This window comes from Salmo salar, chromosome ssa01, assembly GCF_905237065.1.
Source record: "Salmo salar chromosome ssa01, Ssal_v3.1, whole genome shotgun sequence".
NCBI lineage: Eukaryota > Metazoa > Chordata > Actinopteri > Salmoniformes > Salmonidae > Salmo > Salmo salar.
The window spans coordinates 162411157-162438520 of record NC_059442.1 but is presented as its reverse complement, the minus strand read 5'-3'; the positions used below and the strand labels follow the sequence as shown (position 1 = coordinate 162438520).

Below are 27364 nucleotides of genomic sequence, written 5' to 3'. Positions count from 1 at the left end.
CTAGGGAGTACACGATGCGCAGCATGAAAACGCATTCCATCTATTTTGAATTTTGTCTCGAATGCTAAAGTTGAAAGGACATATTGCGTTGCATGTTACCATTGGTTGGTTGAAGTCACGTTAGTTTTACATATTCATGAGCGGCCATATTCGTCAAGCCTGCTTTCTTTCGGTTGAGACAAAGTAAGATACTTGCATGAGCTTTGCGGCTTTCTTATATTTCTAACCCCATTCCACCGCCTGCCTGCTTTATATTGCTTTATGTGAGCTACTTTTGGTTTACTTCCTTCTGTTGTGAATTGATATATTTTGTAGCCTTTTATTTTTTTTGCTTAGGTTAGCGGATAGGCGACCTGTATTTCATGTCCTACAGCTTTGCCGTGGTCATAATTTCCCCACCGTTTAATATATATATATTTTGTCGTTTTTAAACCGTATTTAATTGAATGTATATTTCTCTATTTGATTCAGCATTTTTGCTTCATAATGGCAACCGCAACTTCAACTCCGGCCGGCCAAAGAATAAGCACCCGCTCTGCCGCCGGTAGCACTCCATTGAGCCCCACGAGGATATCCAGGTTGCAGGAGAAAGAAGACCTCTGCAATTTGAACGACCGTCTAGCCATTTATATCGACAAAGTCCGGAGTCTAGAGTCCGAAAACAGCGTTCTTCACCTGCAGATTTCTGAGAAGGAAGACGTAAGAACCCGGGAGCTTACTGGTTTAAAATCACTGTATGAAACCGAGCTCGCTGACGCTAGAAGATCTCTCGATGACACCGCCAAAGAACGCGCGAGGTTGCAGATTGAATTGGGAAAGATCAAATCCGACCATGAGCAGTTATTGCAGAAGTAAGTAACATTTTATTTACGAGAACATTTGTTGAAATTCGGCCTATGTGAAAATATGCCGATTTGTCGCCGAAGTGTTGTACACTTAAAACACAGTGAATTGCAACATTGGAGCCAAGTGGTTGCAACATCAGACAGATAACCTCGGTAAAGTTGTTTCAAATGTATCCAATTTCTTTACTGTTCACGAATGGTCTACCCAAGAGAATGTGAACAAGTAGCCTACATTGAAAACACACCGTTGGTTTGTTCCCTTTTATAACTGGTTTTAGTAGAACACTAATGTATACAAACAGTACAACTTTTATTCGTTTTTGTTTTTCTATTGAGTCCGTTTAAGTGCAAGCATGGGTGTTACTCTGACTTTTCCAAGTGCCACACCTTTTTGATAGGAATTAAGGTAGGCGCCCCTCCCCCATCCTAACGGTTGAATGGATTTCATAACGTCATTGTCTCAATCTTGAAATCTGAGCCGTTCCAAGCGACCACTGCCCAGTCAAAATACAACTCAAGTGTATACAAACTCATTGTTTGTCATTTGATTTCTATCAAAAAGTAACATGATACAATATAAACTCTTATACAACATCATTTATATAGTAGCCTACTAAAGTGGACTCCAAAATCATGACTTTTCAAATCAAATTTTGTCACATGTGCCGACTACAACAGGTGTAGACCTTACAATGCAATGCTTAATTTACAAGCCCCATCTCATTTGACATATGAGCCCTTGGTGCTGTAAATGCTTTTGGGCTTGGTCACTTCACTTTCTACTTTTCTCTCTACTAACTTCCTGCCTATAAAGTTGTAAGCTGTAAAAAATGCAGGGAATTTTGTGGTAAGGTGTAGATGGGTGTGTGTAGATGGCCCAGAGCTATTTGAGTCTGGGAGAGGATTCAGAAGTAGTCATTCCCACAACAATTATTCATAGTCATCGAAGGAAGACGGGAATGAAATGAGCCAATGATTATGATGAATGTTGTAGGAATTTACTACAGTACCACATGAACTGTCCACTATCCTTATCCACACTCTGGCTGCATGTATATGCTGTAAGTCAATGGTACGAGAGGTGGGTAGAAGTCACTTGACAAGTCTGAATGACTGTTTATGCTTGCTTCCCATGAACTTGTTTTGGTGTTAAGGGCGAACAAAGTATCAGGTACATGTGACTTTAAAATCAGTACGACAAATTTCTACCAGCTGGTTACAGTTAGAATATTAGAGGTTGAGACTCATTTGGATAGTATCCAAACACTTACAATCCTTGAGTTTGTCTAAGAATAGAAACAACCACTACATTCATATCAATTAAAAGTATGATTTCTCCCATCTCAGAGTTTACAGTAAAACCCTTTCTGTGTTTGCAAACATTGTCGCATGAAGGCGACAGATCAAGGAGGAGTTCTTAGAAAACCAGCAAAAATAGCCTCTCTTTTTATTGATTGATTTATTTTATTTCAACATTATTTAACCAGGTAGGCTAGTTGAGAACAAGTTCTCATTTGCAACTGCGACCTGGCCAAGATAAAGCGTAGCAATTAGACACATACAACAACAGAGTTACACATGGAATAAACAAAACATACAGTCAATAATACAGTAAAACAAAAGATGCTGCTATGGTGACCAGTGAGCTGAGATAAGGCGGGGCTTTACCTAGCAGAGACTTGTAGATAACCTGTAGCCAGTGGGTTTGGCGACGAGTATGAAGCGAGGGCCAACCAACGAGAGCGTACAGGTCGCAATGGTGGGTAGTGTATGGGGCTTTGGTGACGAAACGGATGGCACTGTGATAGACTGCATCCAGTTTGTTGAGTAGAGTGTTGGAGGCTATTTTATAGATGACATCACCGAAGTCGAGGATCGGTAGGATGGTCAGTTTTACGAGGGTGTGTTTGGCAGCATGAGTGAAGGATGCTTTGTTGCGATATAGGAAGCCGATTTTAGATTTAATTTTGGATTGGAGATGCTTAATGTGAGTCTGGAAGGAGAATTTACAGTCTAACCAGACACCCAGGTATTTGTAGTTGTCCACGTATTCTAAGTCAGAGCCGTCCAGAGTAGTGATGCTGGACGGGTGAGCAGGTGCGGGCAGTGATAGATTGAATAGCATACGTTTAGTTTTACCTGCGTTTAAGAGCAGTTAGAGGCCACGGAAGGAGAGTTGTATGGCATTGAAGCTCATCTGGAGGTTAGTTAACAGTGTCCAAAGAGGGGCCAGAAGTATACAGAATGGTGTCGTCTGCGTAGAGGTGGATCAGAGAATCACCAGCAGCAAGTGCAACATCATTGATCTATACAGAGAAGAGAGTCGGCCCGAGAATTGAACCATGTGGCACACCCATAGAGACTGCCAGAGGTCTGGACAACAGGCCCTCTGATTTGACACACTGAACTCTATCAGAGAAGTAGTTGGTAAACCAGGCGAGGCAATAATTTGAGAAACCAAGGCTGTCGAGTCTGCCAATGTGGGGAGCTGGGAGGAGGTGCTCTTATTCTCCTTGGACTTTAGTGTCCCAGAACTTTTTTGAGTTTCTTTTTACATGTTTACATGTTGCTTATGAGTGCATTTCACACTACTTTTGGATTTTAATGCTGTACTGCTTAATGTTTGTCATCGCAAATTATTATACTTAAAAAACACTTCAACCAGTAAAATGGCTCTTTGTCTGACTTTTGCTACAGACAATATAAATGAGCGTTAGCATTCTAGCTAACAACTGCTGGATCCAAAATAGTTATTTTGCAAAGATCACAACCAAATATAATCTTAGCGACTGAAGCAAGAATCAAAACATCGTAAGCGTATGAGAATCCCAAAATTCTTTTTAGAAGTAATAAAAATGTAAATCCCGGCTATGTTGAATGGGCACAGATGGCGGTGGTTGTCTTACTGCCACTGAGAGTTTGCGCGCATATCTGCGTGACGTCAGTGTGTTGTGAACTGGATAGGGGTCTATAGTCCGCAAACCACCTTGCCTCTTATTTCTTCTACTATACAAATTTGATGCTTTATCCAATTATTTGCTCATTTGCATACTCTGTTGCCAGATAAAAAAGGCTTGGTTTTTCTGGGCAGCACTAGGCTGGGGTCAGTTTGGAAGACTGACCAGATGGGCTATTTGAATATTCAGAAGTAATTAAGCTCTGTGTACTACTCCTGATCATGTGATTATACAGTCACGTGGCAGGTTTTCTTAGCCTATAAGAGGTAATTTGAACAACAATAAAGGGAATAAGTTCACACAAATACTACTATTCCATATAGATATCTATTGGGGAGTGTTAACACATGGTACTTCCTGAACAGCAGGCTACTGTTGACAAAATGCATTTACAGTACACATGGTAATGTAGTTATCTCTAAGGATGCATATTGCACGTGTTCCATTTGAAAAATATGAACAATATTCAAGGGTCTCTAGTTTCATTTTATGGACCAGGTTGCAGTTTAGAACTTAATACTAATATTGTACCTGCACCACACATGCATTTAAACTCAGCAAAAAAACAAACGTCCCTTATTTAGGACCCTGTCTTTCAAAGATAATTCGTAAAAATCCAAATTACTTGAAAGATCTTCATTGTAAAGGGTTTAAACACTGTTTCCCATGCTTGTTCAATGAACCATAAACAATTAATGAAAATGCACCTGTGAAACGGTCATTAAGACACTAACAGCTTATAGACGGTAGGCAATTAAGGTCACAGTTATGAAGATTTAGGACATTTAAGAGGCCTTTCTACTGACTCTTAAAAACACCAAAAGAAAGATGCCCAGGGTCCCTGCTCATCTGCGTGAATGTGCCTTAGGCATGCTGCAAGGAGGCATGAGGACTGCAGATGTGGCCAAGGCAATAAAATGCAATGTCCGTTCTGTGAGACTCCTAAGACGACACTACAGGGAGACAGGACGGACAGCTGATCGTCCTCGCAGTGGCAGACCACGTAACACCTGTACAGGATCGGTACATCCGAACATCACACCTGCGGGACAGGTACAGGATGGCAACAACAACTGCCCAAGTTACACCAGGAACGCACAATCCCTCCATCAGTGCTCAGACTGTCCACAATAGGCTGAAAGAGGCTGGACTGAGAGCTTGTAGGCCTGTTCTAAGGCAGGTCCTCACCAGACATCACCGGCAGCAACGTCGCCTATGGGCACAAACCCTCCATCGCTGGACCAGACAAGACTGGCAAAAAGTGCTCTTCACTGACGAGTCTTGGTTTTGTCTCACTTGGGGTGATGGTCGGATTCGTGTTTATCGTCAAAAGAATGAGCGTTACACCGAGGCCTGTACTCAGGAGCAGGGTCGATTTTTGGAGGTGGAGGGTCTGTCATGGTCTGCGGTGGTGTGTCACAGCATCATTGGACTGAGCTTGTCATTGCAGTCAATCTCAACACTGTGCGTTACAGGGAAGACATCCTCCTCCCTCATGTGGTACACTTCGTGCAGGCTCATTCTGATATGATCCTCCAGCATGACAATGCCACCAGCCATACTGCTCGTACTGTGCGTGATTTCCTGCAAGACAGGAATGTCAGTGTTTTGCTGTGGCCAGTGAAGAGCCCGGATCTCGATCCCATTGAGCACGTCTGGGACATGTTCGATCGGAGGGTGAGGGCTAGGGCCATTCCCCACAGAAATGTCTGGGATCTGCAGGTGCGTTGGTGGAAGAGTGGGGTAACATCTCACAGCAAGAATGGGCAAATCTGGTGCAGTCCATGAGGAGATGCACTGCAGTACTTAATGCAGCTGGTGGCCACACCAGATACTGACTGTTACTTTTTTGATTTTGAACCTCCCTTTGTTCGGGACCCATTATTCCATTTGTTAGTCACATGTCTGTGGAACTTGTTCAGTTTGTCTGTTGTTGAATCTTATGTTCATACAAATATTTACACATGTTAAGTTTGAAAATGAATGCAGTTGACAGTGAGAGGATTGTTTTTTGCTGAGTTTATTTTTGATGGTAGGACAAGTGTTGAGCAGACCTGCTAATTCAAGGCAGAACCAGCCTTCGATGTACCTGCACCTGGAATTTTTTGCATAGCATTCCACCACATGACCTGGAGTAATGGCATAAAAACAGTTTCTCTTATGGATCTGGTCAACCACCCCTATTCATATATAAGGGTCAACCTGTGTATAAAGCCATCAATTAAGGGATGAGTCTGCTGATGGAGGGGTGCAAAAAATGGCTCAGAATCCAAAATGGTGGAAGGTTGAGTTAAGACACCTTAATGTCTCCCAGCCCTCCTGCCTGCTTCTGTTTGGAATAGGTTTATTGTTCCATGCCATTTGAATCAGAGGTTGGCTAACAGTGTGTCACTGTAATTGATTAAGCTTTAGCACATTGCAAAAAACACACTTATCAACATGCCACATGTTTTTGAAAACCTGCATGTTGGGGATGGAAGAGACCTAGCTTTGGTTTGAAAGGGATGATCGTTTAGGACTAAATAGACTAAGACTAAAGAGGTGAAGACGGTCAGTTAGCATAAAAGGGCAAACATAAGCTTTTGATTTCTTTAGTGCTTGAACACCTGTGCTCCATAAAAACGATGGTGGCCATATGTTGTCATTTTGTAGTCTAGACTAACGTTAGAACGTTACTCGTTCCACTATGAAGATTTTAATGAGTTATCGCTGAAGATGACGTAGCTGGCAGTTGCACTGAAGTGTGTGCAAACACATGGTTTACTGGTTCCTCAGAACATCTGCCTAGTGGCTTTGCACAGCTATGCATATTTGCCCTCAAGACTTTGGGACGTAGCAATTTAAGAAATGCAGTTCTACTTGTGATTCGCAAAGGGAACATTCCAGAACTTCTCCTTTCACACACAACTTGGAAATGTACCACATTTTCTACAGCCTAGGCTAATCATTTTCTTTCTCCCTCTTGGCAAAGTATGGCAACACATGTGAAATCTTTAATTGAACTAGGAAGTGTTGTTGGAAGCCATTTTGATTGACTGAAGCATAAAGCACAGACTCTACACCTGTTGGAAGATTACATTGAACAACGATGCCCATTATTTGCCAGTAATCCTGATGCAGCATGTGCGCCGTTGACTCCAGTCTCCAACGGTCTCTTGCCAACCCAGTACCCTCTAGATCTCATGAAGCATAGTTTTGGGTTTGATATATTTTTAAAACGAATTCCCCCCAAAAAACTGTGTGTGGACTTGACCTACCACTCTCATTATAGTGTAATGTTGACAAACTTCTAACAAATACCCCACATCTTGGGAAAATCAAACTAGACTAGTTGAAAGTTACATTTGCTCAAAATATAGTGTTTTGCTAAACTATTGGACTACCCTTAAAAAGATTGCAGCAAGTACTGCGTCTAAAATATATATATTTTTTACTGCATTAATTTTGCACTGTAACTGCAGTTCAACTGCAGTGTAACTGCAGTTATTCTGTAATTACTGCATCCAAAATACCACAGTCGACTGCAGTTACTGTGCTTTTACTGCAGTTTCAAAACGGCAATATTTTTTGTGTACTGTGCACTCATGTCATAGTATGGCATGTTAATGAAGACATTTTTGTTCTGCCCAGTCAATGCATGCATGAAAGTCCTCTGACACGAGTCATATTTGACCAGTTCTGAAACAGGGTCTGTCTGAAGTTTTGCTACTCTAATGAATTCTTCTCTCCAGTACTCTGGGTACTTTCAGTGGATGGCATGGGTGGGTTGGAGGTTGTGTGCTGTGGTGGCAGGACGTCTTGGATATATAATGGCTTTTCAACCCTCGGCAAAGAGTGACATGGCAGCTGCAAGATGTCCGTGTTCAGTCCCCTTCTTTGAACCAGTTGTTCAGTCCATTTCCTACAGAAAGTGGCCTTTTGTCCAGCTCTGCCAACCAAGCAAGCAAGCAGCTGCTTTGCTTGCATTTAAAACAGTAGTGCTTGGCCACCTCTCGTGTACTTTTCAACGTGTTGCATTTGTTGGGTTATGTCAGTGGAATACTCTATACTGAACAAAAATATCAACACATGTAAATTGTTGGTTTCATGAGCTGAAATAAAAGTTCCCCCCAAAAAATTCATATGCACAAAAAAAGCTTATTTCTCTCAAATTGTGTGTACAAATTTGTTTAAATCCCTGTTAGTGAGCATTTATCCTTTTGCCAAGATAATCCATCCACCTGACAGGTGTGGCATATTAACACTGATTAAATAGCATGGTCATTACACAGGTGCACCTTGTGCTGAGGACAATAAAGCCCTGTTTCCACTGGCACTTAAAATTAGGGCCAAATTCGAGCTGGGTCAAGGGAAACCTAGGCCAGTGCAGCCCAGTTTCACGACTGGTGCCAACTCGATTTAGAATTCGGTCTAGTGACGCCATTACTATGCAACCACCAAGCTGATCACTGCTGGATGCTGACACAACGTTTATATAGCTCGTCTGGGCTTGTTGCTGTTAGCTACCACATGGACAAGCCGTACTGCAGTAGTCAGACATGACAGAAATTACCACCATAGCTGGATCCTTCCTTAATTTTTGCACCACACAAACTTATAAGAAGTCAGCCCTCAAATGCTAGTTTGTTAGCTAGCAATAAGTTTAAACATGCTAGCTAGCTAACGTGAGCTAGCAGGAATTTTAATGGCCAGGTCATATTGAAAGCTAGCTATATATCAAACCTGTCATCTGGTTTGCTTGGTTAGCTCGCTAGCTAATGCCATGGCAAACAAGGTAGAAGTTATGCTAATGATGACGTCAGAGCGTACAACCTGCTTCAAAACCACAGACCGCGTGTAACCATACCTGCCCAGGACCTCCACATCCGGCTTCTTCACCTGGGGGATCGTCTGAGACCAGCCACCCGGACAGCTGACAAAACTGGGTTTGCACAACCAAAGGTTTCTGACAGTTTGTGCAGAAATTAGTCTCAGGGAAGCTCGTCGTCTTCAGCATGGTAACCTTTGATGGCCACTGGCACGCTGGAGAATCGTGCTCGTCATGGATGAATCGCGGTTTCAACTGTACCGGCAGATGGCATTGTGTGGTCGAGCGGTTTGCTAATGTCAACGTTGTGAAAAGAGGGCCCCATGGTGGCAGTGGGGTTATGGTATGGACAGGCAGAAACTGTGGACCACAAACACAATTGCATTTTATCGATGGCAATTTGAATGCACAGGGATACCGTGACAAGATCCTGAGGCCCATTGTCGTGCTATTCATTCGCCGCCATCCTCCATGTTTCAGCATAGTGCTCGGGCCCCATGTTGCAAGGATCTGTACACAATTCTTGGAAACTGAAAATGACCCAGTTCTTCCATGGCCTGCATATTCGCCAGACATGCCACCCCTTGAGCATGTTTGGGATGCTCTGTATCAATGTGTACGACAGCGTGTTCCAGGTCCCGCCAATATACAGCAAATTCGCACAACCATTGAGTAGGAGTAGGACAGCATTCCACAGGCCACAATCAACAGCCTGATCAACTCTATGCAAAGATGTCGCGCTGCATGAGGCAAATGGTCGCACCAGATACTGACTGGTTTTCTGATCCACGCACCAACTTTTAAGGTATCTGTGACCAACAGACTGTGACACCCCCCCCCCAGACTGTTTTTCTCACAGGCCTGTGTCTTTAAGACATTTCCCCCCTGCATTCAGCTGTGTGTGAAATACCTGACACCCCCCCCCCCCCCCCCCCCCGTATTCCAGTGTTTTCTACCTACGCATACCTCATGCCCCAAGTCGAGAGGGAGAATATTATTGACACTAGTCTACCCCCAAAACCGGGTCACCCAACAGCCAATCTTTTGCTTGATACTTTTTGAAAAACCCTAAAAATGCGAAGTCAGTGAAAAACCCCAACAATGCGAAGTCAGTGAGGTCGAAGAATATTTTAGATTTTAGATTTTATGAAAGCACTCCCTATTTGTAGTTGTGCTACAGGGAAAAAAGGTATGTTTACCACCGACACATGCATTTCTAACTTAACCTCTCTAGGGTATGTGGGACGAAATCGTCCCACCTACTTAACAGCCAGTGGAATCGAGTGGCGCGATATTCAAATACCTTAAATGCTATTACTTCAATTTCACAAACATATGACTATTTTACACCATTTTAAAGACGAGACGCTCCTTTATCTAACCACATTGTCCGATTTCAAAAAGGCTTTACAACGAAAGCAAAACATTAGATTATGTCAGAGTACCCAGCCAGAAATAATCACACACCCATTTTTCAAGCTAGCATATAATGTCACAAAAACCACAGCTAAATGCAGCACTAACCTTTGATCTTCATCAGATGACACTCCTAGGACATTATGTTATACAATACATGCATGTTTTGTTCAATCAAGTTCATATTTATATCAAAAACCAGCTTTTTACATTAGCAGGTGACGTTCAGAACTAGCATACCCCCCGCAAACTTCCGGTGAATTTACTAAATTACTCACGATAAACGTTCACAAAAAACATAACAATTATTTAAAGAATTATAGATACAGAACTCCTTTATGCAATCGCGGTGTCAGATTTTAAAATAGCTTTTCGGCAAAAGCACATTTTGCAATATTCTGAGTAGATAGCTCGCCGTCACGGGCTAGCTATTTTGACACCCACCAAGTTTAGCCCTCACCAAAGTCAGATTTACTATAAGAAAAATGTTATTACCTTTGCTGTTCTTCGTCAGAATGCACTCCCAGGACTTCTACTTCATCCACAAATGTTGTTTTGGTTCAAAATAATCCATAGTTATGTTCAAATATCCTCTGTTTTGTTCTTGCGTTCAAGACACTATCCGAACGGTGATGCGCGGACGCATGTTGCGACAAAACATTTCAAAATATTCAATTACCGTACTTCGAAGCATGTGAAACGCTGTTTAAAATCAATTTTTCTCGTAAAATAGCGATACTATTCCGACCGGGAGACGTCTTTTTCGTTCAAAAACTGAAAATGTAAAATGGACTCTTCACGTGCACGCGCGCCCCGTCTCATTGTTCTCAGATCGACCACTATCCAAATGCGCTACTGTTTTTCAGCCTGGGACTGCAAAGTCATCATTCAACATTCTGGCGCCTTCTGAGAGCCTATGGGAGCCTTAGAAAGTGTCACGTTACAGCAGAGATCCTCTGTTTTCAATAAAGAGGGTATAGAAGGCCAAGAAATGGTCAGAGGGCACTTCCTGTACAGAATCTTCTCAGGTTTTGGCCTGCCATATGAGTTCTGTTATACTCAGACACCATTCAAACAGTTTTAGAAACTTTAGGGTGTTTTCTATCCAAATCAAACAATATATGCATATTCTAGTTTCTGGGCAGTAGTAATAACCAGATTAAATCGGGTACGTTTTTTATCCGGATGTGAAAATACTGCCCCCTACCCGAGAGGTTAATCATTAAGGTTCCACCGTTCTCAGAACATACCATGCAGACGGGCATGAATGGATGAACAAGATGAAACAGACACTTCATTTAACCAGAAATGTCCATGTGTAACATGGATGTCATGGTTTGCCAGTCAGGCAAGAGGCCACACTGGTTGAATCCAGACACAAAACACCTGCGCTTGGCTGGAATGCTTCCCTCCCACTGACGGATATACACCTTGCCTCCCTTTTTTTAAAATCTTAATTTCAAACACACCTGGCATCCGCAAAGCTTTACACCTACGTCATGTGATGTTTGTAAAATCCTCAGTGGCTACTGGTGAAAACTCCACACCCGTTTTCCCTTGAACTCTCTACTGTTCCAGAAGCACCATTACATTGACCTTCAGACACGTATTTACTCCTATGATCCTAGTCAGTACTAGGGTTAAATATTTTCTTGTTATTTTACAAATCTTCCGTCCTTAGAGTAAATCACTTTTCTCCCGGGTTTTATTAAAAAAAATATTTGGCCTTTATTTAACTAGGCAAGTCAGTTAAGAACTAGTTCTTATTTACAAACCCGGACGATGCTGGGCCAACTGTGCGCCGCCCTATGGGACTCCCAATCACGGCCAGTTGTGATACACCCTGGTTCGAATCCAGGTTGTCTGTAGTGACGGCTCTAGCACTGCGATGCAGTGCCTTAGACTGCTGGGCCACTCGTGTAACCCAGTATTTCCCGCCAAAAACCGGAACTGTCTTTCAAAAGTATTATTAAAGTACACAACATAAAGTATGTGGACAAACCTTCAAATGTATGGATTTGGCTATTTCAGCCACACTCGATGCTGTCAGGTGTAATAAAATCGAGCATGCAGTCTCCGTAGACAGTGGCAGTAGAATGGCCCGTACTGAAGTGCTCAGTGACTTTTAACGTGTCACTGTCATAGGATGTCACCTTTCCAACAAGTCAGTCAAACCCTGAGCGTTGATGATTCATCATGCAGAGGCTGTGGAGAAGCCAGTTTTAGACATCACGTATCATTTAACAGTTCCATTTCACGCCATGCTGTTCATATAAATAATTTATTATAATTTACCGGTTTCTCTGTTATTTATCCCAGGAAAAGGGAGTGGTTTTGGGCGTTCAACCCGTCAGTACACAGCGTGAACTCTGCAGTATTGTATATGGAGGGCACGCCCCAGAGAAGGACTGCTATGTTCGTCTCATCTGGAGCCTTCATACAGAGCGGTCTAGATATGAGCCTCAACAAATAGCCAGTAGAATAACCTCACCCTGTTTCCCCTTCTGCTACTCAGAGCAGTCAGTTGTGTGCACAGGAACTCCAGATTAATATCAAACTCCACATTCAATCTCAAACCAAATATGGCCGTCCACTGCGCTTGAATTATGGCATGAGAAATGGCAGATTTCCTTTCAGTGAAATCACAGGATAGTTTATGCAATACATTGAGATGCTGTTTACGTTTGACAGTTTGTTTATATGTAGCCTGGGTAAACACGACTAAAATCTACGCTCATTATTAACATTGTCGGCTTTAACCAGGCTAGTTTTAAATGGTTAGTTCACCTAAATGTCCAATTTACTGTGACTTTATGGTTTACCAGTAAGAAATCCTTAGATCCAATGGACTTTTGCAACCCTACTGTTTATGCTATTTCAATTGAAGACAACAGGCCTCGTGTCTGATCTGATGACATCACGACTCTCGCCATCCTAACTAACCAACTCTACAAGGGTATGGTATGCAACGTTGCCTGACGTTGCCGATATGTTTCACGTGTGTTTACTCAAAAGGCACCTTATGACGATTATTTATACAAAACAATGGACTTCAGTCATTGAAATCCCCTCTTGGCGTTTTTAATACACACACACATTTACATTTACATTTAAGTCATTTAGCAGACGCTCTTATCCAGAGCGACTTACAAATTGGTGCATTCACCTTATAATATCCAGTGGAACAACCACTTTACAATAGTGCATCTAAATCTTTTAAGGGGGGTTTAGAAGGATTACTTTATCCTATCCCAGGTATTCCTTGAAGAGGTGGGGTTTCAGGTGTCTCCGGAAGGTGGTGATTGACTCCGCTGTCCTGGCGTCGTGAGGGAGCTTGTTCCACCATTGGGGTGCCAGGCTCCCTCACACACTACCACCATGGCTGGGCCGTACTCAATGCTGCTGTGCCTCCACTTATTCCTGCAGCTTTGCCAAGAAGGAGTCTGATGCGGCTGGCGCCCAGGCCCGGCTCAGGGACATGGAGACCCAGCTGAACTCAAAGGAAGCGTTGTTGGCCACCACACTGTCAGAGAAGAGGGCCCTGGAAGCCAGCCTGGCTGATCTGCAGGGAACCGTCCAGGAGGTAAACCATCATCTGATGATGATAACGATACTTTTAATTTGTAACAGGCTTTCCTCAAAGTGATGGCAGTATGGATCAGGCAAAGATAAGTTACTGTTTACGTTGTCTTTAACTTTTTCCTATCGTCAAGATTGTGATTTGTCATGGCAGCTGTTGGTCAGCCTATTGATAACTAGCTGCACTGAAATTGCCATGTTTAAATTCAATCATCTTTATACAATTTGTTTTCAAAATGATTACATTGAATAGTTCAATTGCTGCTTGAGTGAAACTTACTGTTGACGAAGCCAACTATCGTATGTATGTATGTATGTATGTATGTATGTATGTATGTATGCATGCATGCAGCACTTGTAAGAAATGCACCTGGAAGATGAGTTGAAACAGATCTCACAGCAGCTGAGCACATTTTGATAGACATTTGGATGGAGACCTTATCTGAGGAGATTTTGCATCATTAACCAGAAGGGGGCAATCCAACTCTCCTCCATCTTAATGACATTGTTAAAAGAAGCTATAGGAGGATGGGCTCAGTGTAATGGCTGGAATGGCATTATGGAACGGAGTCTAACACATCGAACATATAAAAAAAAGTTTTAATCATTTCATTCCAGCCATGAGCCCATTCTCCTATAGCTCCTGCACACACACGTACCCAGTCTTGTTCTTTCCTAAGCCTTATTCAGTATATCGGATTTCAACTTTGCAGAATTAGAGATCCTCTTTGCCATTTACTATCTGCAACATTTTGAACATCGCACGTTACTGACAGTCTTTTATTTTGACAATTTGACTCCATCGTCTTTTCATAGTCCACAACTTCAAAACATCCAGTAGATTAGAACTCATTCACGTATTAACCCTCTTGTTCTTCTCCTACAGTTGGATGCTGGCCTGATCTCCGCCAAGAAGCAGCTGGGAGAGGAGACTCTGCTTCGCATCGACCTGGAGAACCGTTACCAGAGCCTGTCTGAGGAGCTGGAGTTCCGCAAGAACATGTTCGACGAGGTCAGAGAACTGTCCAACACCTCCATTAGCTATATACATGTTCACATTCGTATGCCTGTTTTTATGTTCACCATTTAGTTATAGCACAGCTGTCTTTTAGTGGGAATGTTTGGTGCAGCAAATGCAAATCTCACAGTATACACCACTGCAGGTTGACGTGGACAGTTTTCAGTATAAAGACTGCTTAACAAGGGTAACTAAGGGGAAAGGTGACAATGTATATGCTGTTTTTCTGATCAGTTTGAGGTTATTTTAAATGGACATAAGATTTGCTTTAATTTAAAAAAAAATCTAAGTGACACCAAACTTTTGAACGGTAGTGTTGTAAATGACTATTATAGCTGGAAACGGCTGATTTTTAATGGAATATCTACATAGGCGTACAGAGGCTCATTATCAGCAACCATCACTCCTGTGTTCCAATGGTACGTTGTGTTAGCTAATCCAAGTTTATAATTGTAAAAGGCTACTTGATCATTAGGAAACACTTTTGCAATTATGTTAGCCCAGCTGAAAACTACTGTTCTGATTAAAGAAGCAATAAAACTGGCCGCCTTTAGACTAGTTGAGTATCTGGAGCATCAGCAATTGTGGGTTTGATTACAGGCTCAAAATGGCCAGAAACAAAGAACTTTCTTCTGAAACTTGTCAGTCAATTTTTGTTCTGAGCAATGAAGGCTATTCCATGAGAGAAATTGCCAAGAAACTGAAGGTCTGGTACAACGCTGTGTACTATTCCCTTCACTGAACAGCGCAAACTGGCACTAACCAGAATAGAAAGTGGGAGGTCTAGTTTGAGAAATGGACGCCTCACAAGTCCTCAACTGGCAGCTTCATTAAATAGTACCCGTAAAACACCAGTCTCAACGTCAACAGTGAAGAAGGCGACTCCGGGGTGCTGGCCTTCTAGGCAGAGTTGCAAAGAAAAAGCCATATCTGACTAGCCAATCAAAATACAAGATTAAGATGGGCAAAAGAACTGACGCTGGATAGAGCACGATTGGAAAGAAGTGTTATGGAGAGATGAATCTAAGTTTTAGGTGTTCGGATCACAAAGAACAACATTCGTGAGACGCAGAAAAAATGAAAATATGCTGGAGGAGTGCTTGACACCGTCTGTCAAACATGGTGGAGGCAATGTGATGGTATTGGTGGTGGTAAAGTGGGAGATTTGTACAGGATAAAAGGGATCTTGAAGAAGGAAGGCGATCATTCCATTTTGCAACGCTATGCCATACCCTGTGGTATGGCATTTTGGAGCCAATTTCCTCCTACAACAGGACAATGACCCAAAGCACAGCTCCAAAATTTGCAAGAACTATTTAGGGAAGAAGCAGTCAGCTGGTATTCTGTCTATAATGGACTGGCCAGCACAGTCACCGGATCTCAACCCTATTGAGCTTTTGTGGGAGCAGCTTGACCGTATGCTACGTAAAATTTGCCCATCAAGCAAATCCAATTTGTGGGAGGTGCTTCAGGAAGCATGGGGTGAAATCTCTTCAGATTACCTCAACAAATTGACAACTGGAATGCCAAAGGTCTGTAAGGCTGTAATTGCTGCAAATGGAGGTTTCTTTGACGAAAGCGAAGTTTGAAGGACAATTATTTCAATTAAAAATCATTATTTATAACTTTGTCAACTTCTTGACTATATTTCCTATTCATTTTGCACCTAATTTCATCTGTTTTCATGGAAAACGAGTGACCCCCAAACTTTTGAACGGTAGTGTATCTTATGTGAACCAGGTATAGAAATATCGTATACAGGGCTTAACGCTTGTCCTAGACAAGTGATTTAAAAAAATATATATATATATTGCTCAAAAAAATAAAGGGAACACTAAAATAACACATCCTAGATCTGAATGAATGAAATAATCTTATTAAATACTTTTTTCTTTACATAGTTGAATGTGCTGACAACAAAATCACACAAAAATAATCAATGGAAATCCAATTTATCAACCCATGGAGGTCTGGATTTGGAGTCACACTCAAAATTAAAGTGGAAAACCACACTAAAGGCTGATCCAACTTTGATGTAATGTCCTTAAAGCAAGTGAAAATGAGGCTCAGTAGTGTGTGTGTGGCCTCCACGTGCCTGTATGACCTCCCTACAATGCCTGGACATGCTCCTGATGAGGTGGCGAATGGTCTCCTGAGGGATCTCCTCCCAGACCTGGACTAAAGCATCCGCCAACTCCTGGACAGTCTGTGGTGCAATGTGGCGTTGGTGGATGGAGCGAGACATGATGTCCCAGATGTGCTCAATTGGATTCAGGTCTGGGGAACGGGCGGGCCAGTCCATAGCATCAATGCCTTCCTCTTGCAGGAACTGCTGACACACTCCAGCCACATGGGGTCTAGCATTGTCTTGCATTAGGAGGAACCCAGGGCCAACCGCACCAGCATATGGTCTCACAAGGGGTCTGAGGATCTCATCTCGGTACCTAATGGCAGTCAGGCTACCTCTGGCGAGCACATGGAGGGCTGTGCGGCCCCCCAAAGAAATGCCACCCCACACCATGACTGACACACCGCCAAACCGGTCATGCTGGAGGATGTTGCAGGCAGCAGAACGTTCTCCACGGTGTCTCCAGACTGTCACGTCTGTCACGTGCTCAGTGTGAACCTGCTTTCATCTGTGAAGGGCACAGGGCGCCAGTGGCGAATTTGCCAATCTTGGTGTTCTCTGGCAAATGCCAAACGTCCTGCACGGTGTTGGGCTGTAAGCACAACCCCCACCTGTGGACGTCGGGCCCTCATACCAGCCTCATGGAGTCTGTTTCTGACCGTTTGAGCAGACGCATGCACATTTGTGGCCTGCTGGAGGTCATTTTGCAGGGCTCTGGCAGTGCTCCTCCTTGCACAAAGGCGGAGGTAGCGGTCCTGCTGCTGGGTTGTTGCCCTCCTACGGCCTCCTCCATGTCTTCTGATGTACTGGCCTGTCTCCTGGTAGCGCCTCCATGCTCTGGACACTACGCTGACAGACACAGCAAACCTTCTTGCCACAGTTCGCATTGATGTGCCATCCTGGATGAGCTGCACTACCTGAGCCACTTGTGTGGGTTGTAGACTCCGTCTCATGCTACCACTAGAGTGAAAGCACCGCCAGCATTCAAAAGTGACCAAAACATCAGCCAGGAAGCATAGGAACTGAGAAGTGGTCTGTGGTTACCACCTGCAGAACCACTCCTTTATTGGGGGTGTCTTGCTAATTGCCTATAATTTCCACCTGTTGTCTATTCCATTTGCACAACAGCATGTGAAATTTATTGTCAATCAGTGTTGCTTCCTAAGTGGACAGTTTGATTTCACAGAAGTGTGATTGACTTGGAGTTACATTGTGTTGTTAAAGTGTTCCCTTTATTTTTTTGAGCAGTATATATAGACGGACAACAAGAATATATATTTGAGTTGTCCGAATGTGGTTTGTTTTACTTGTCCAATGTCAAACAATCACTCTGATCAGACTTGACTCTGTGTCCTCTGGACGCAACAATTGAGTATGCGATGTTGAGTACGGCACAATGTTATGGTAAAACAAGCCACCCCTCACATGTGGTCAGTCTCAACATGCCTGTAGCGTTATATTGCTAAGCACATCCTTCAGAGTGCCATATGGTCACACACCTTTCCCTGAAAGTGCGTGCACTACCTTGAACCAGAGCCATGTATTTAGAGTTGGGCTAACTTTTAGAATATGGTTCTAATTATAGACATTGTTACATATCTTTTTGTATTTTTATGTTCCCCATGTAATGTTAATGGGGAGCTAACATGGCTGCCATAGAATGTTGTAGCGTCATTTAACTGCATCATAATGCAGAAACCTCAATGTCCCTACTCTCTAAATTCATGGCTCTGCCGTGGACCATCTTTTGTTTTTGTCTTTGTCCAATACTGACTGAACTTTTGAGGCACCAAGTTGTAGGGTTTACTTAAGCAATAAGTATACCACAAACCCCAAAGGTTTGATTTATAAACTGGTTACCAACGTAATTAGAGCAGTAAAAATACATGTATTGTCGTACGTGGTATATGGTCTGATATACCACTGCTTTCAGCATTGAGTTTGAACCACCCAGTTTATACTATGACAGTATTAACAGGGCAACAGTCCTTTCTTGGACAAAGTTGGTCTTCAAAGAAGGCTTGACTTGAGTTATTTACAATAACTTGAAGACTAAAATTAGAATAATGGTAATAATTATTACTCTGAAGGTATGAATTGATTAACACTAATCAAAAAACTTTACTTTTCACGATCATTATGTTTGTAAAGTGAAGACCTGGAGATCATGAACATGGCTGTGTTTGTTGGCTCATTTCTTGGGCTGCTCTTTATTTAACTAGGCAAGTCAGTTAAGAACAAACTCTTACTTACAATGACGGCCAAACCCTCCCCTAACCCGAACGACGCCCTATGGGACTTCCGATCACAGCCGGTTGTGATACAGCCCGGGATCGAACCCGGGTCTGTAGTGACGCCTCTAGCACTGTGATGCAGTGCCTAAGAGCGCTGCGCCACTCAGGTTCCCTTTGGGTTGTTTCTTATTGCTTCCTCTGAGATGCAGAGGCTGAGATCTAAAAAGTGTTGTCTTCTCCTTTTCATGAAGGTGAGTTTGTTAGGTAACGTTCAGGCTACATTAGCTCTTTTTAAAGTCACATGTCTTCGTCTGAGACTGTTTTTAGTGTATGGGCTCTTCTGTCACAATTCCCATACTGAATAGGTACTATTTCCTTTAAAAAGGGTCTTCTGAGGAATGGAGGAACCCACAGCAGGGCAGACGCATCGCTACAATGACCCCTAAACCCCCCCGTCTGTGTTGTAGGAGATCAAGGAGACACGGAGGAGACACGAGACGCGTCTGGTGGAGGTGGACTCTGGCCGGGCTGTGGAGTACGAGTTCAAACTGGCCCAGGCCCTGACTGAGATGAGGGGGCAGCACGACGAGCAGGTCAAACTGTACAAGGACGAGATGGAGAACACTTACGTGGCCAAGGTGAGACAGAAAACACACACACACCTACCTGTTAACTTGTCGCCAAGGTGCAAGGCAGAAACACAACATCCTTGATGCAGACTGGAGGTCCCATTTATTGTTTGGTCATATACCAAGGCTTTTAGGAGATTCTGTTCCTGACTTGCTGTGGAATTGACCATAAAGTAAACCTCATTCCAGTGGGTCTCGCCATGCTGGGGTGACCTATTGGGAACATTGCATGTAAATCTGTGTCAAACTTACTAGTTGTTGGATACCAATAAAGTCACGTCATCAAGCGCAGTGTTACACAGCAAATCTAAAAAGACCCATTTCTGGTGTTGCACTTCCTCTCTGGCTGGTCAGGAAGCCCTCTCTGTGACGTTCACTTCCTCTTTGTGAGGCGTTGCACTATCCATCCTTCCGTATGTGTGAAATGAACATTGTTTGTACCCACATAACCCATTTTAACTCTGCTCTGTCCTCCTGTGTACCCGGGGGCAGCTGGAGAACGTGCGCCTGTCGTCGGAGATGAACAGCTCGTCGGCCAGCATGGCCCGTGAGGAGCTCCGGGAGTCGTGCCTGCGTGTGGAGAGCCTAGCCGCCCAGCTGGCCAGCATGCAGAAAGAGGTGAGACCTCATCAATCAAATGTATTGGAAAGGTGTTTTTACATGATTTGAGGTGACGGTTGTACCATTATTACTATCTACTGACAATGGTTATGATGCTATCCAATTACTTTTTAAAGAGGTTGATGATTTGGACTACACACTTAGACTAGAGTCTGATACTTAAACTAGCCAGAATGCAAAAAGGGGTGAGATGATATGGAGGATACAGGAGTAATGTTACACAGGAATAAAACAGGAATAACAATGTTCAGGTGAAAGGAGGTACTACCTGAACACATAATGTGTTTAACTTGTGTGTCCCACTGAACACAACCCTAACCTGTAAAATATCTCTCCTCTAGACCCGTGGATGGCAGGACCGGATCCACGAGCTGGAGTCAGCCCTGGCCCAGGAGAGGGACACCAGCCGCAGGATGCTGGGGGAGAAGGAGCGGGAGATCGCGGAGATCCGGTCCAAGATGCAGCTGCAGCTGGATGAGTACGAGCAGCTGCTGGATGTCAAATTGGCCTTGGACATGGAGATCAATGCCTACAGGAAGCTACTGGAGGGAGAGGAGGAGAGGTGAGGGTGAAGAGGGACACATACAGAGATCAATGCCTACAGGAAACTACTGGAGGGAGGAGAGTGACTCATACATGTACTTATGCTGACTCATGCAACAGTCACACTTGTATACACACATAAAGTTCTGCATGAATGTGGATGTAAAAATTGACTTTAGGGTGAGCACAAATACAGAGAGGGGGGGAGGGGAGACAACACATAATTCAGATACAATCAGTGTCATCTTCTCTTTGGAGTGGAGCGCTTCAACGTTTGGCTCCTCTCCTGTTCTGGGTCAGGTCCCAGGCTGATTTGTTGAGTTTAAAAGTTGTGTAGGTAGTGTTCCAACTGGCCAGACATGTACACATGCGTACACGTCTATGTAGATTCTTCATGCAGGAGAAATGTTAACTTCCTAGCTTGTCGTCTAGCTGTTACCGAGAATATAATGGTGTTAACCTCTTGAGCATCTGATCCCGTTTGCGGGATCAAAATCCAGCGAAAAATCATATCGCCAATTAGCATTAAAAAATTATCATAATTTTTTACAAAAATAAAAAATATTTTTTTTTTTTTATAGATACACCTCTCCTGAATCGACCCACGTCGTCCGATTTCAAAAAGGTTTTACAGGAAAAGCAAATCATTAGATTATATTAGATGAGTCCATCGTAAAAAGCAGCTTCATAGCCATTTTCCGACCAACCACTTCCATCACATATTATCAATAAACAGCTAAATGTAGCACTAACCTTTTACAAACTTCATCAGATGGCACCCCTAGGACATCATGTTATACAATGCATGCATTCTTTTGTTCAATAAAGGTCATATTTATATATAAAAACAGCATTTTACATCTCTGTCTGACGTTGACTACCTAATTTCCCCTCAAAAGCGTCCCGGTAAACAATGCTACGTTTCAATAAATTGCTATACTATAACGATTTTTTAAATGTATATTGTCAATCTAACATTTATAGATGAATATCTCTTGAGAACACCCGTCATACCAGATTTTAAATTAACTTTACTGGGTAATCACACTTTGCGATAAAAGGAGATGCGATACTCAGAAAATCAGCTAATATACAGTGCTCGGCGCCATCTTGGACGCAACAGTATGAACCATCTCATCTTCAATAATATTGTCAATAATCGCCTACCTTTAGTTGTCTTCATCAGAAAGCATCCCAGGTCCACAACAGATGTATTTTCGGTCAAAAAGGCCATACTTCACGTTCCATTAGCCTGATGTTGGTAGCGCGTCCTATGGCTCTCTCCAAACGCAGCTCTGCACTTCATACTGAAAGTAATCCTCGCGCATGTAGGTTCGTTCAAACATGTCAAACGTTGTATAAAATAAATGTTCAGGGCCTCTAACACCAAGAGAGCCAATAAGATTCGAGGGGGGATGATTTCATTGCCTTTAAAACCGTTTCCAAAGGTGGGGGCAGACATGGCCGCCGGCGTCATAATGGTGATGGCCCATCCCCTGTGACCAATTTCAAACTCCTGTCATTCACTGAGTTTTGACTCTATAAGGCTCAAACCACTGTGAAAGGACTGGCGACATCTAGTGGAAGCAATAGGAAGTGCCAAAATATTCCTAAACCCCTGTGTTTTTCAATGGGATAGGTTTCAACTCAATACAACACATCAGGTATCCACTTCCTGTCAGAAAATGTCTCAGGGTTTTGCCTGCCAAATGAGTTCTGTTATACTCACAGACACCATTCAAACAGTTTTAGAAACTTTAGGGTGTTTTCTATCCATATATAATAAGTATATGCATATTCTAGTTACTGGGTAGGATTAGTAACCAGATTAAATCGGGCACGTTTTTTTATCCAGCCGTGAAAATACTGCCCTCTAGCCCCAACAGGTTAATTTGATGAATCTCTCATACCCAATCTCTCTCTCCCTTCACTAGACTGAAGCTGTCCCCCAGCCCGTCGTCCCGTGTCACCGTCTCCCGTGCCCAGTCCAGCTCTCGCAGCGTGCGTACCGCCCGGGGAAAGAGAAAACGTGTGGATGTGGAAGAGCAGGAGGCCAGCAGCTCCGTCTCCATCGCCCACTCTGCCTCGACCACCGGCCCGGTGTGCATTGATGAGCTCGACACTGACGGGAAGTTCATCCGCCTGCACAACACCGCCAATGAGGTGAGGGTGGCAGATGAGTGGGATGCACACACTCGCACTGTGCTATCGAATGTTCTCGCATACATTTGAATGTTTGCATTTGTTCTCAAACATTAGTGTGCGCTCAGACAAATGTTGCTTTTGTTTGACAGCAGAACTTCACCGGTAATGTAACCTTTAACTAGGCGAGTCAGTTAAGAACAAATTGTTATTTAATAATGAAGGCTGTGTTCCAGATCGTCTATAAACCATTTGTGCGTCCGATTGCAATATCCTATCGATGCTGTCACTGACATTTGAAACGCTTATCCAGGTGTGAGAGGGTGCATGACTTTGCAGATTGTCTGGAACACATCCATAGTGTTGAGTATGTGTGGTGCAGACATGACAAGGTGCTCAACTGCATCTAAGCCTAACAACTCCCACTCGCTGCGGGGACCCCATTTCTTTCTCCAGCATTTCTGGTGACCCCTCCTCCCTCCCCAAATCTAATGTCACAACCTTAAAATTAAGAGAACCAGTATACATTTTCAATTTTATTTAGAATCATCTTTTTCAATAACATTTAATTTTGTCTCATACAATCTGTATTATTGTTGTTCCACTGCAATTCCCCAACCCTGACTGCAAATACTACAGCTTAAACCACAGCCTGTGGTATTATCACTTTAACGCTGAGTGTATAGTTTATCAACCTCATGGCTCCCTTCAAAAAGAGATTAATGTCAGTGGTACCGTAAATAAAGGGTACATATAGTTATTATAGTGAACTCTGTTTACTTGTGTCCTCTTCCCCAGAACCAAGCCATGGTGGGCTATGAGCTGACCAGGACCATCGGAGAAGTCTCTGCCACCTACAAGTTTACCCCCAAATATGTCCTGAAGGCAGGCCAGAAAGTCACGGTAAGACTGCATTTTCTGCTAGTTAATACACAGGAAAGCAGATATTATGTTGCTTCACTGTGGTATAACACTGTAAAGCAGAGTTAGAAAAATCTATGTTGAGGAGGAACAACAAGCAGATATTTGATAGTGGCTGTATGGTCAGATTTCTTGGACATGGACTAAAGAGCACTTTCTATGGAGAATATCCTATTTTAGAATTGTAGCCTGTTTAGTTACTTTACATCACATTCCCGTAACCTTGTAACTTGTGTTTTCTCTCTCTCCCAGGTGTGGGCGTCCAATGCGGGTGTGGCCTCCAACCCTCCCACAGACTTGGTGTGGAAGAGCCAGGTGTCCTGGGGCACAGGGGAGGATGTCCAGGTGCTGCTGCTGAACCCTCAGGGAGAGGTACAGAGCCTTTAATCCACCTTATGTAGCATTTATACAAGTCTTATAAAGGACGTATGGAGGCCTGAGTTGTTAAGTTGTCTCTTTAAAGTGGGCCCCATATGATATTTCTGTCTTTGGCCCCGTCTATAAACAACCCCTAGTCTGCTGTAATAGTTATTTTTTTACCAGCAGGTGGTGCCCTGTTCCACCTTTTACTGCTGTTGTCAGAGCAGTATTCTAATCAGCTTTCCTTAGTCCCCTGGATCAGATGTTATGGGGCATAACGCACCTACGTTCCATAGGGCGCACTGTAGAATTGTTTTACTTTTTTTTTTACGGAATCGAATAAAGTATTTCTTGCTGGACATGTTCCTGTTCGTTTCAGTCAATTTTCTTCCGTTGGGTGCCTAATGAACACAACCTTGGTTTCTTCCTGTTTCTAGGAGGTGGCCAGGAGGAGCACCTCGTACAAGACGGCCATGGAGGAAGATGAGGATGAGGATGACGAGGGAGTGGAGGTCATTGAGGAAGATCTCTTCCACCAGCAGGTAAATGGACTTTATTGATAACATAGCTATTTTCAGCAATTAAATATTTATTTGGATTAGAACTGTGAGTAATTATGGACTGAAAGAAAATAACTGAGAAAAAGCCCACGCAAAACTGTTGTAAAAATCGCCATGTTTGATAGTAGTTTTAGACTGACCGAGAATATACTGTGGTATTGGCATCCAAGTTTTTTCAACAAAATATTTTTTGTTTATTGTGTAGATAGACTGAAATGTGATTGTTTTCTGGCTTTCCAGGGAGACCCACGTGCCGCCAAGAGGGGTTGCTCCATAATGTGATCTTACCAGTACACCCCCACCCCTTCACAACCCCCCCCCTCTCAACCAGTCTCAGCTGCCAACCGAACTACCACAGAACTATTTTGTATCTTTTTAGTGTATTATAAGAACCGTGTGAATTTCTATTCTGCTCTTTTTAGTTTGAAATTCCTCATTTCTCAAGATTGTAGAACTTTTTTTTTCTCTATACATTATTTTTTATGTGTAATCTTAAAATGAACCATCACTACTTGCATTTTTTCGGAACCAAATAATGTTTTCTAGTCCCGGTAGTTTCTTTTGTAGAGTATTACTTTGGACAGCTCTGTGCAGGAGAGGCAGCTTGCAGAATGAATCTGTACCTCGAGGTGCTGTGACTTTGTTTTGTTTTTACATCTGATTTTCGATAAATATAACATTTTAACGGCCTCTTTTATAGAAGGTAATTTTATTCGTGTTTTTTTTCCCTCTCGCTCAGATACTAGTTAGACAGCCAGGTTGTTGCATACTTCGGAATGTAGTTAATGTTTGTGAAACTCTAAAGAATAAAGCTTTCCAATTTGAAAGAAGCACGCAGCTTTTCTAAATGGTCCTGCATTCATCTACTTATGGATGACCACTTTTGGTATTGCAGGTATTGGCAGTTTGTCTGAACGTTACACACTACATCACAAGGTGTCAGTGTTCCATTAGCTAGGTTTCCATCCAATAGGTGACAGATTTTCACGCAAATATTCTAAAGTCAGCATAGAAAAAATGTGGCAATTTTCCCACCAGACCTGTTTCCATCAAACTGACTTGCTGTGGATAAAAGGCTGTGCGTGACGATGTGTTTGTATCGAACAAAAGAAAACATGCGTTTCCATAGCATTCAACTCTTAAGATGGTTTTATATCATTGGAAGTAGGCTACATCGCGTGACTCCCAAGTTTACTGCGACGTGATGGTTTTTATACAAATATTTGCGCATAAAAGCATTTCAACCGCAATTATCACAATTTCACTGACAAAATATCTCGCCTTGCCTAGCATATTTTATTGTCGACATTGGGGCGTTTTACTGACACATTTGCTGTTTCCTTAAGGCCTGTCATAACTTTTTATGCATCCGGTCATTCATCTGCATGGAATGGTTTGATGGAAACCTGGTTACTGAGAAGAATGTCCTGTCTCTGCTATGCTCTTCATATATTTGACTTGATATTCTACAGCCAATACTGTTTTACAAGACAATGCTGTATACTACCAGTTGACTCTGTGGGAAAATTGTTTTCATTTTATTTAATTGTATCACATCAGCTTTGATGCAGAAATGGTTAACTTGAACCTGCTGTCTTGGTCAGACTTTCTTCCAGGAGCCCTTTTTTAATAATAAACCACTAATTGCTGGATTCATGTCTGGTACAGGTTTAATGTCCATATAATAGCTTGGCATTAGCTTAATGTATCATAAGGGTTAGTATTATCTGTATTAAACTCAGCCAGCAGCCAAGTAATAGTTAAAGATGGCTGTTTTGGCATTATTCCTCAAACCAATGGGTCTGTAATCATGATTGTACTCTTAAGAAATATCAATTGAAGATTTATCAATTTTGAATTTAGCATGACTGTATACTCATGTTAACTTATGAATCTGAATGCAAAAATGCTTTGTTCTATGCTGTACTAGACATACCTTTTCAGAAACTGAAATTTCCTTGCCAATATTTCTTAAGCCATTGGGCGTCGGTCATATGCATACATTTAAGATTTTAAAAACATTTTTTTTGCTCCATCAGATTTGTTGTCATATGCATGCATCGTTTGACTTTCTGTAACCTTCACATTTTAATGAAAAAATAAATTGATTTTGTTGTATTTCCATTAGACAGGAATATTAACTTTTTAATCTTTGCCCATATTCAAAGCGTATCGCATAGGATTACTAATCTAGGATCAGTTTTACATGTTTAGTCAGTCATCTTGATCCTACGTCGGCACTCCTTTTGAGATGCTTTGTCAATAAAGGGGCCCTGATCTGTTTGGTTATTCTGAAGCAATTGGGTCATGCCTAGAAGGATTCTGCTTTTGTCAAATTAAAGTCAATTTGACTTTTTGTAGCAGGTTAGAACTTACGCAGCAAGTTAGGATGATTAATGTAGCGGGTTAGGAGAATTAGGAAAAGGGTTAGGTCAAATGCAAAAAAACAACTTTAATTTGACAAGCTGGATCCCATCTAGCCAAGACCAAGCAACTGGGGTGCATTAACTAGGACGCAAACGGTAGACATGGGGAGGGATAAAACAGAACTTATCCAATCAGAAACTAGTTTCTGTTCCAAAACATTGTCAGTTGCAAAACGTT

At 42.6% G+C, this 27364-nt stretch overlaps 1 protein-coding gene across 2 annotated transcripts; it reads left to right on the top strand.

Moving 5' to 3' along the window:
* On the top strand, window positions 1-26887 carry lmnb1 (lamin B1). Of its 2 annotated transcripts, none has more exons than XM_014144025.2 (12): window positions 1-183; window positions 472-851; window positions 13452-13608; window positions 14491-14616; window positions 19452-19622; window positions 20106-20231; window positions 20576-20796; window positions 22712-22940; window positions 23718-23822; window positions 24093-24212; window positions 24638-24742; window positions 25001-26887. In XM_014144025.2, the coding sequence occupies exons 2-12, from the start codon at window positions 487-489 to the stop codon at window positions 25040-25042; spliced, it is 1767 nt and encodes a 588-aa protein (XP_013999500.2). In that variant the 5' UTR covers window positions 1-183; window positions 472-486; the 3' UTR covers window positions 25043-26887. The 2 variants fall into 2 exon arrangements, with proteins under 2 accessions (XP_013999500.2, XP_013999495.2); XM_014144020.2 differs by having other exon boundaries at window positions 142-263.
* The last annotated feature ends 477 nt before the right edge of the window (window positions 26888-27364 follow it).

Coding starts and splice junctions, on each gene's coding strand:
- lmnb1 (XM_014144025.2), top strand. CDS start 487: ATGGCAACCGCAACTTCAACTCCGGCCGGCCAAAGAATAAGCACCCGC. Junction 852..13,451: donor CATGAGCAGTTATTGCAGAA/GTAAGTAACATT, acceptor TTATTCCTGCAG/CTTTGCCAAGAAGGAGTCTG. Junction 19,623..20,105: donor AGAACACTTACGTGGCCAAG/GTGAGACAGAAA, acceptor ACCCGGGGGCAG/CTGGAGAACGTGCGCCTGTC.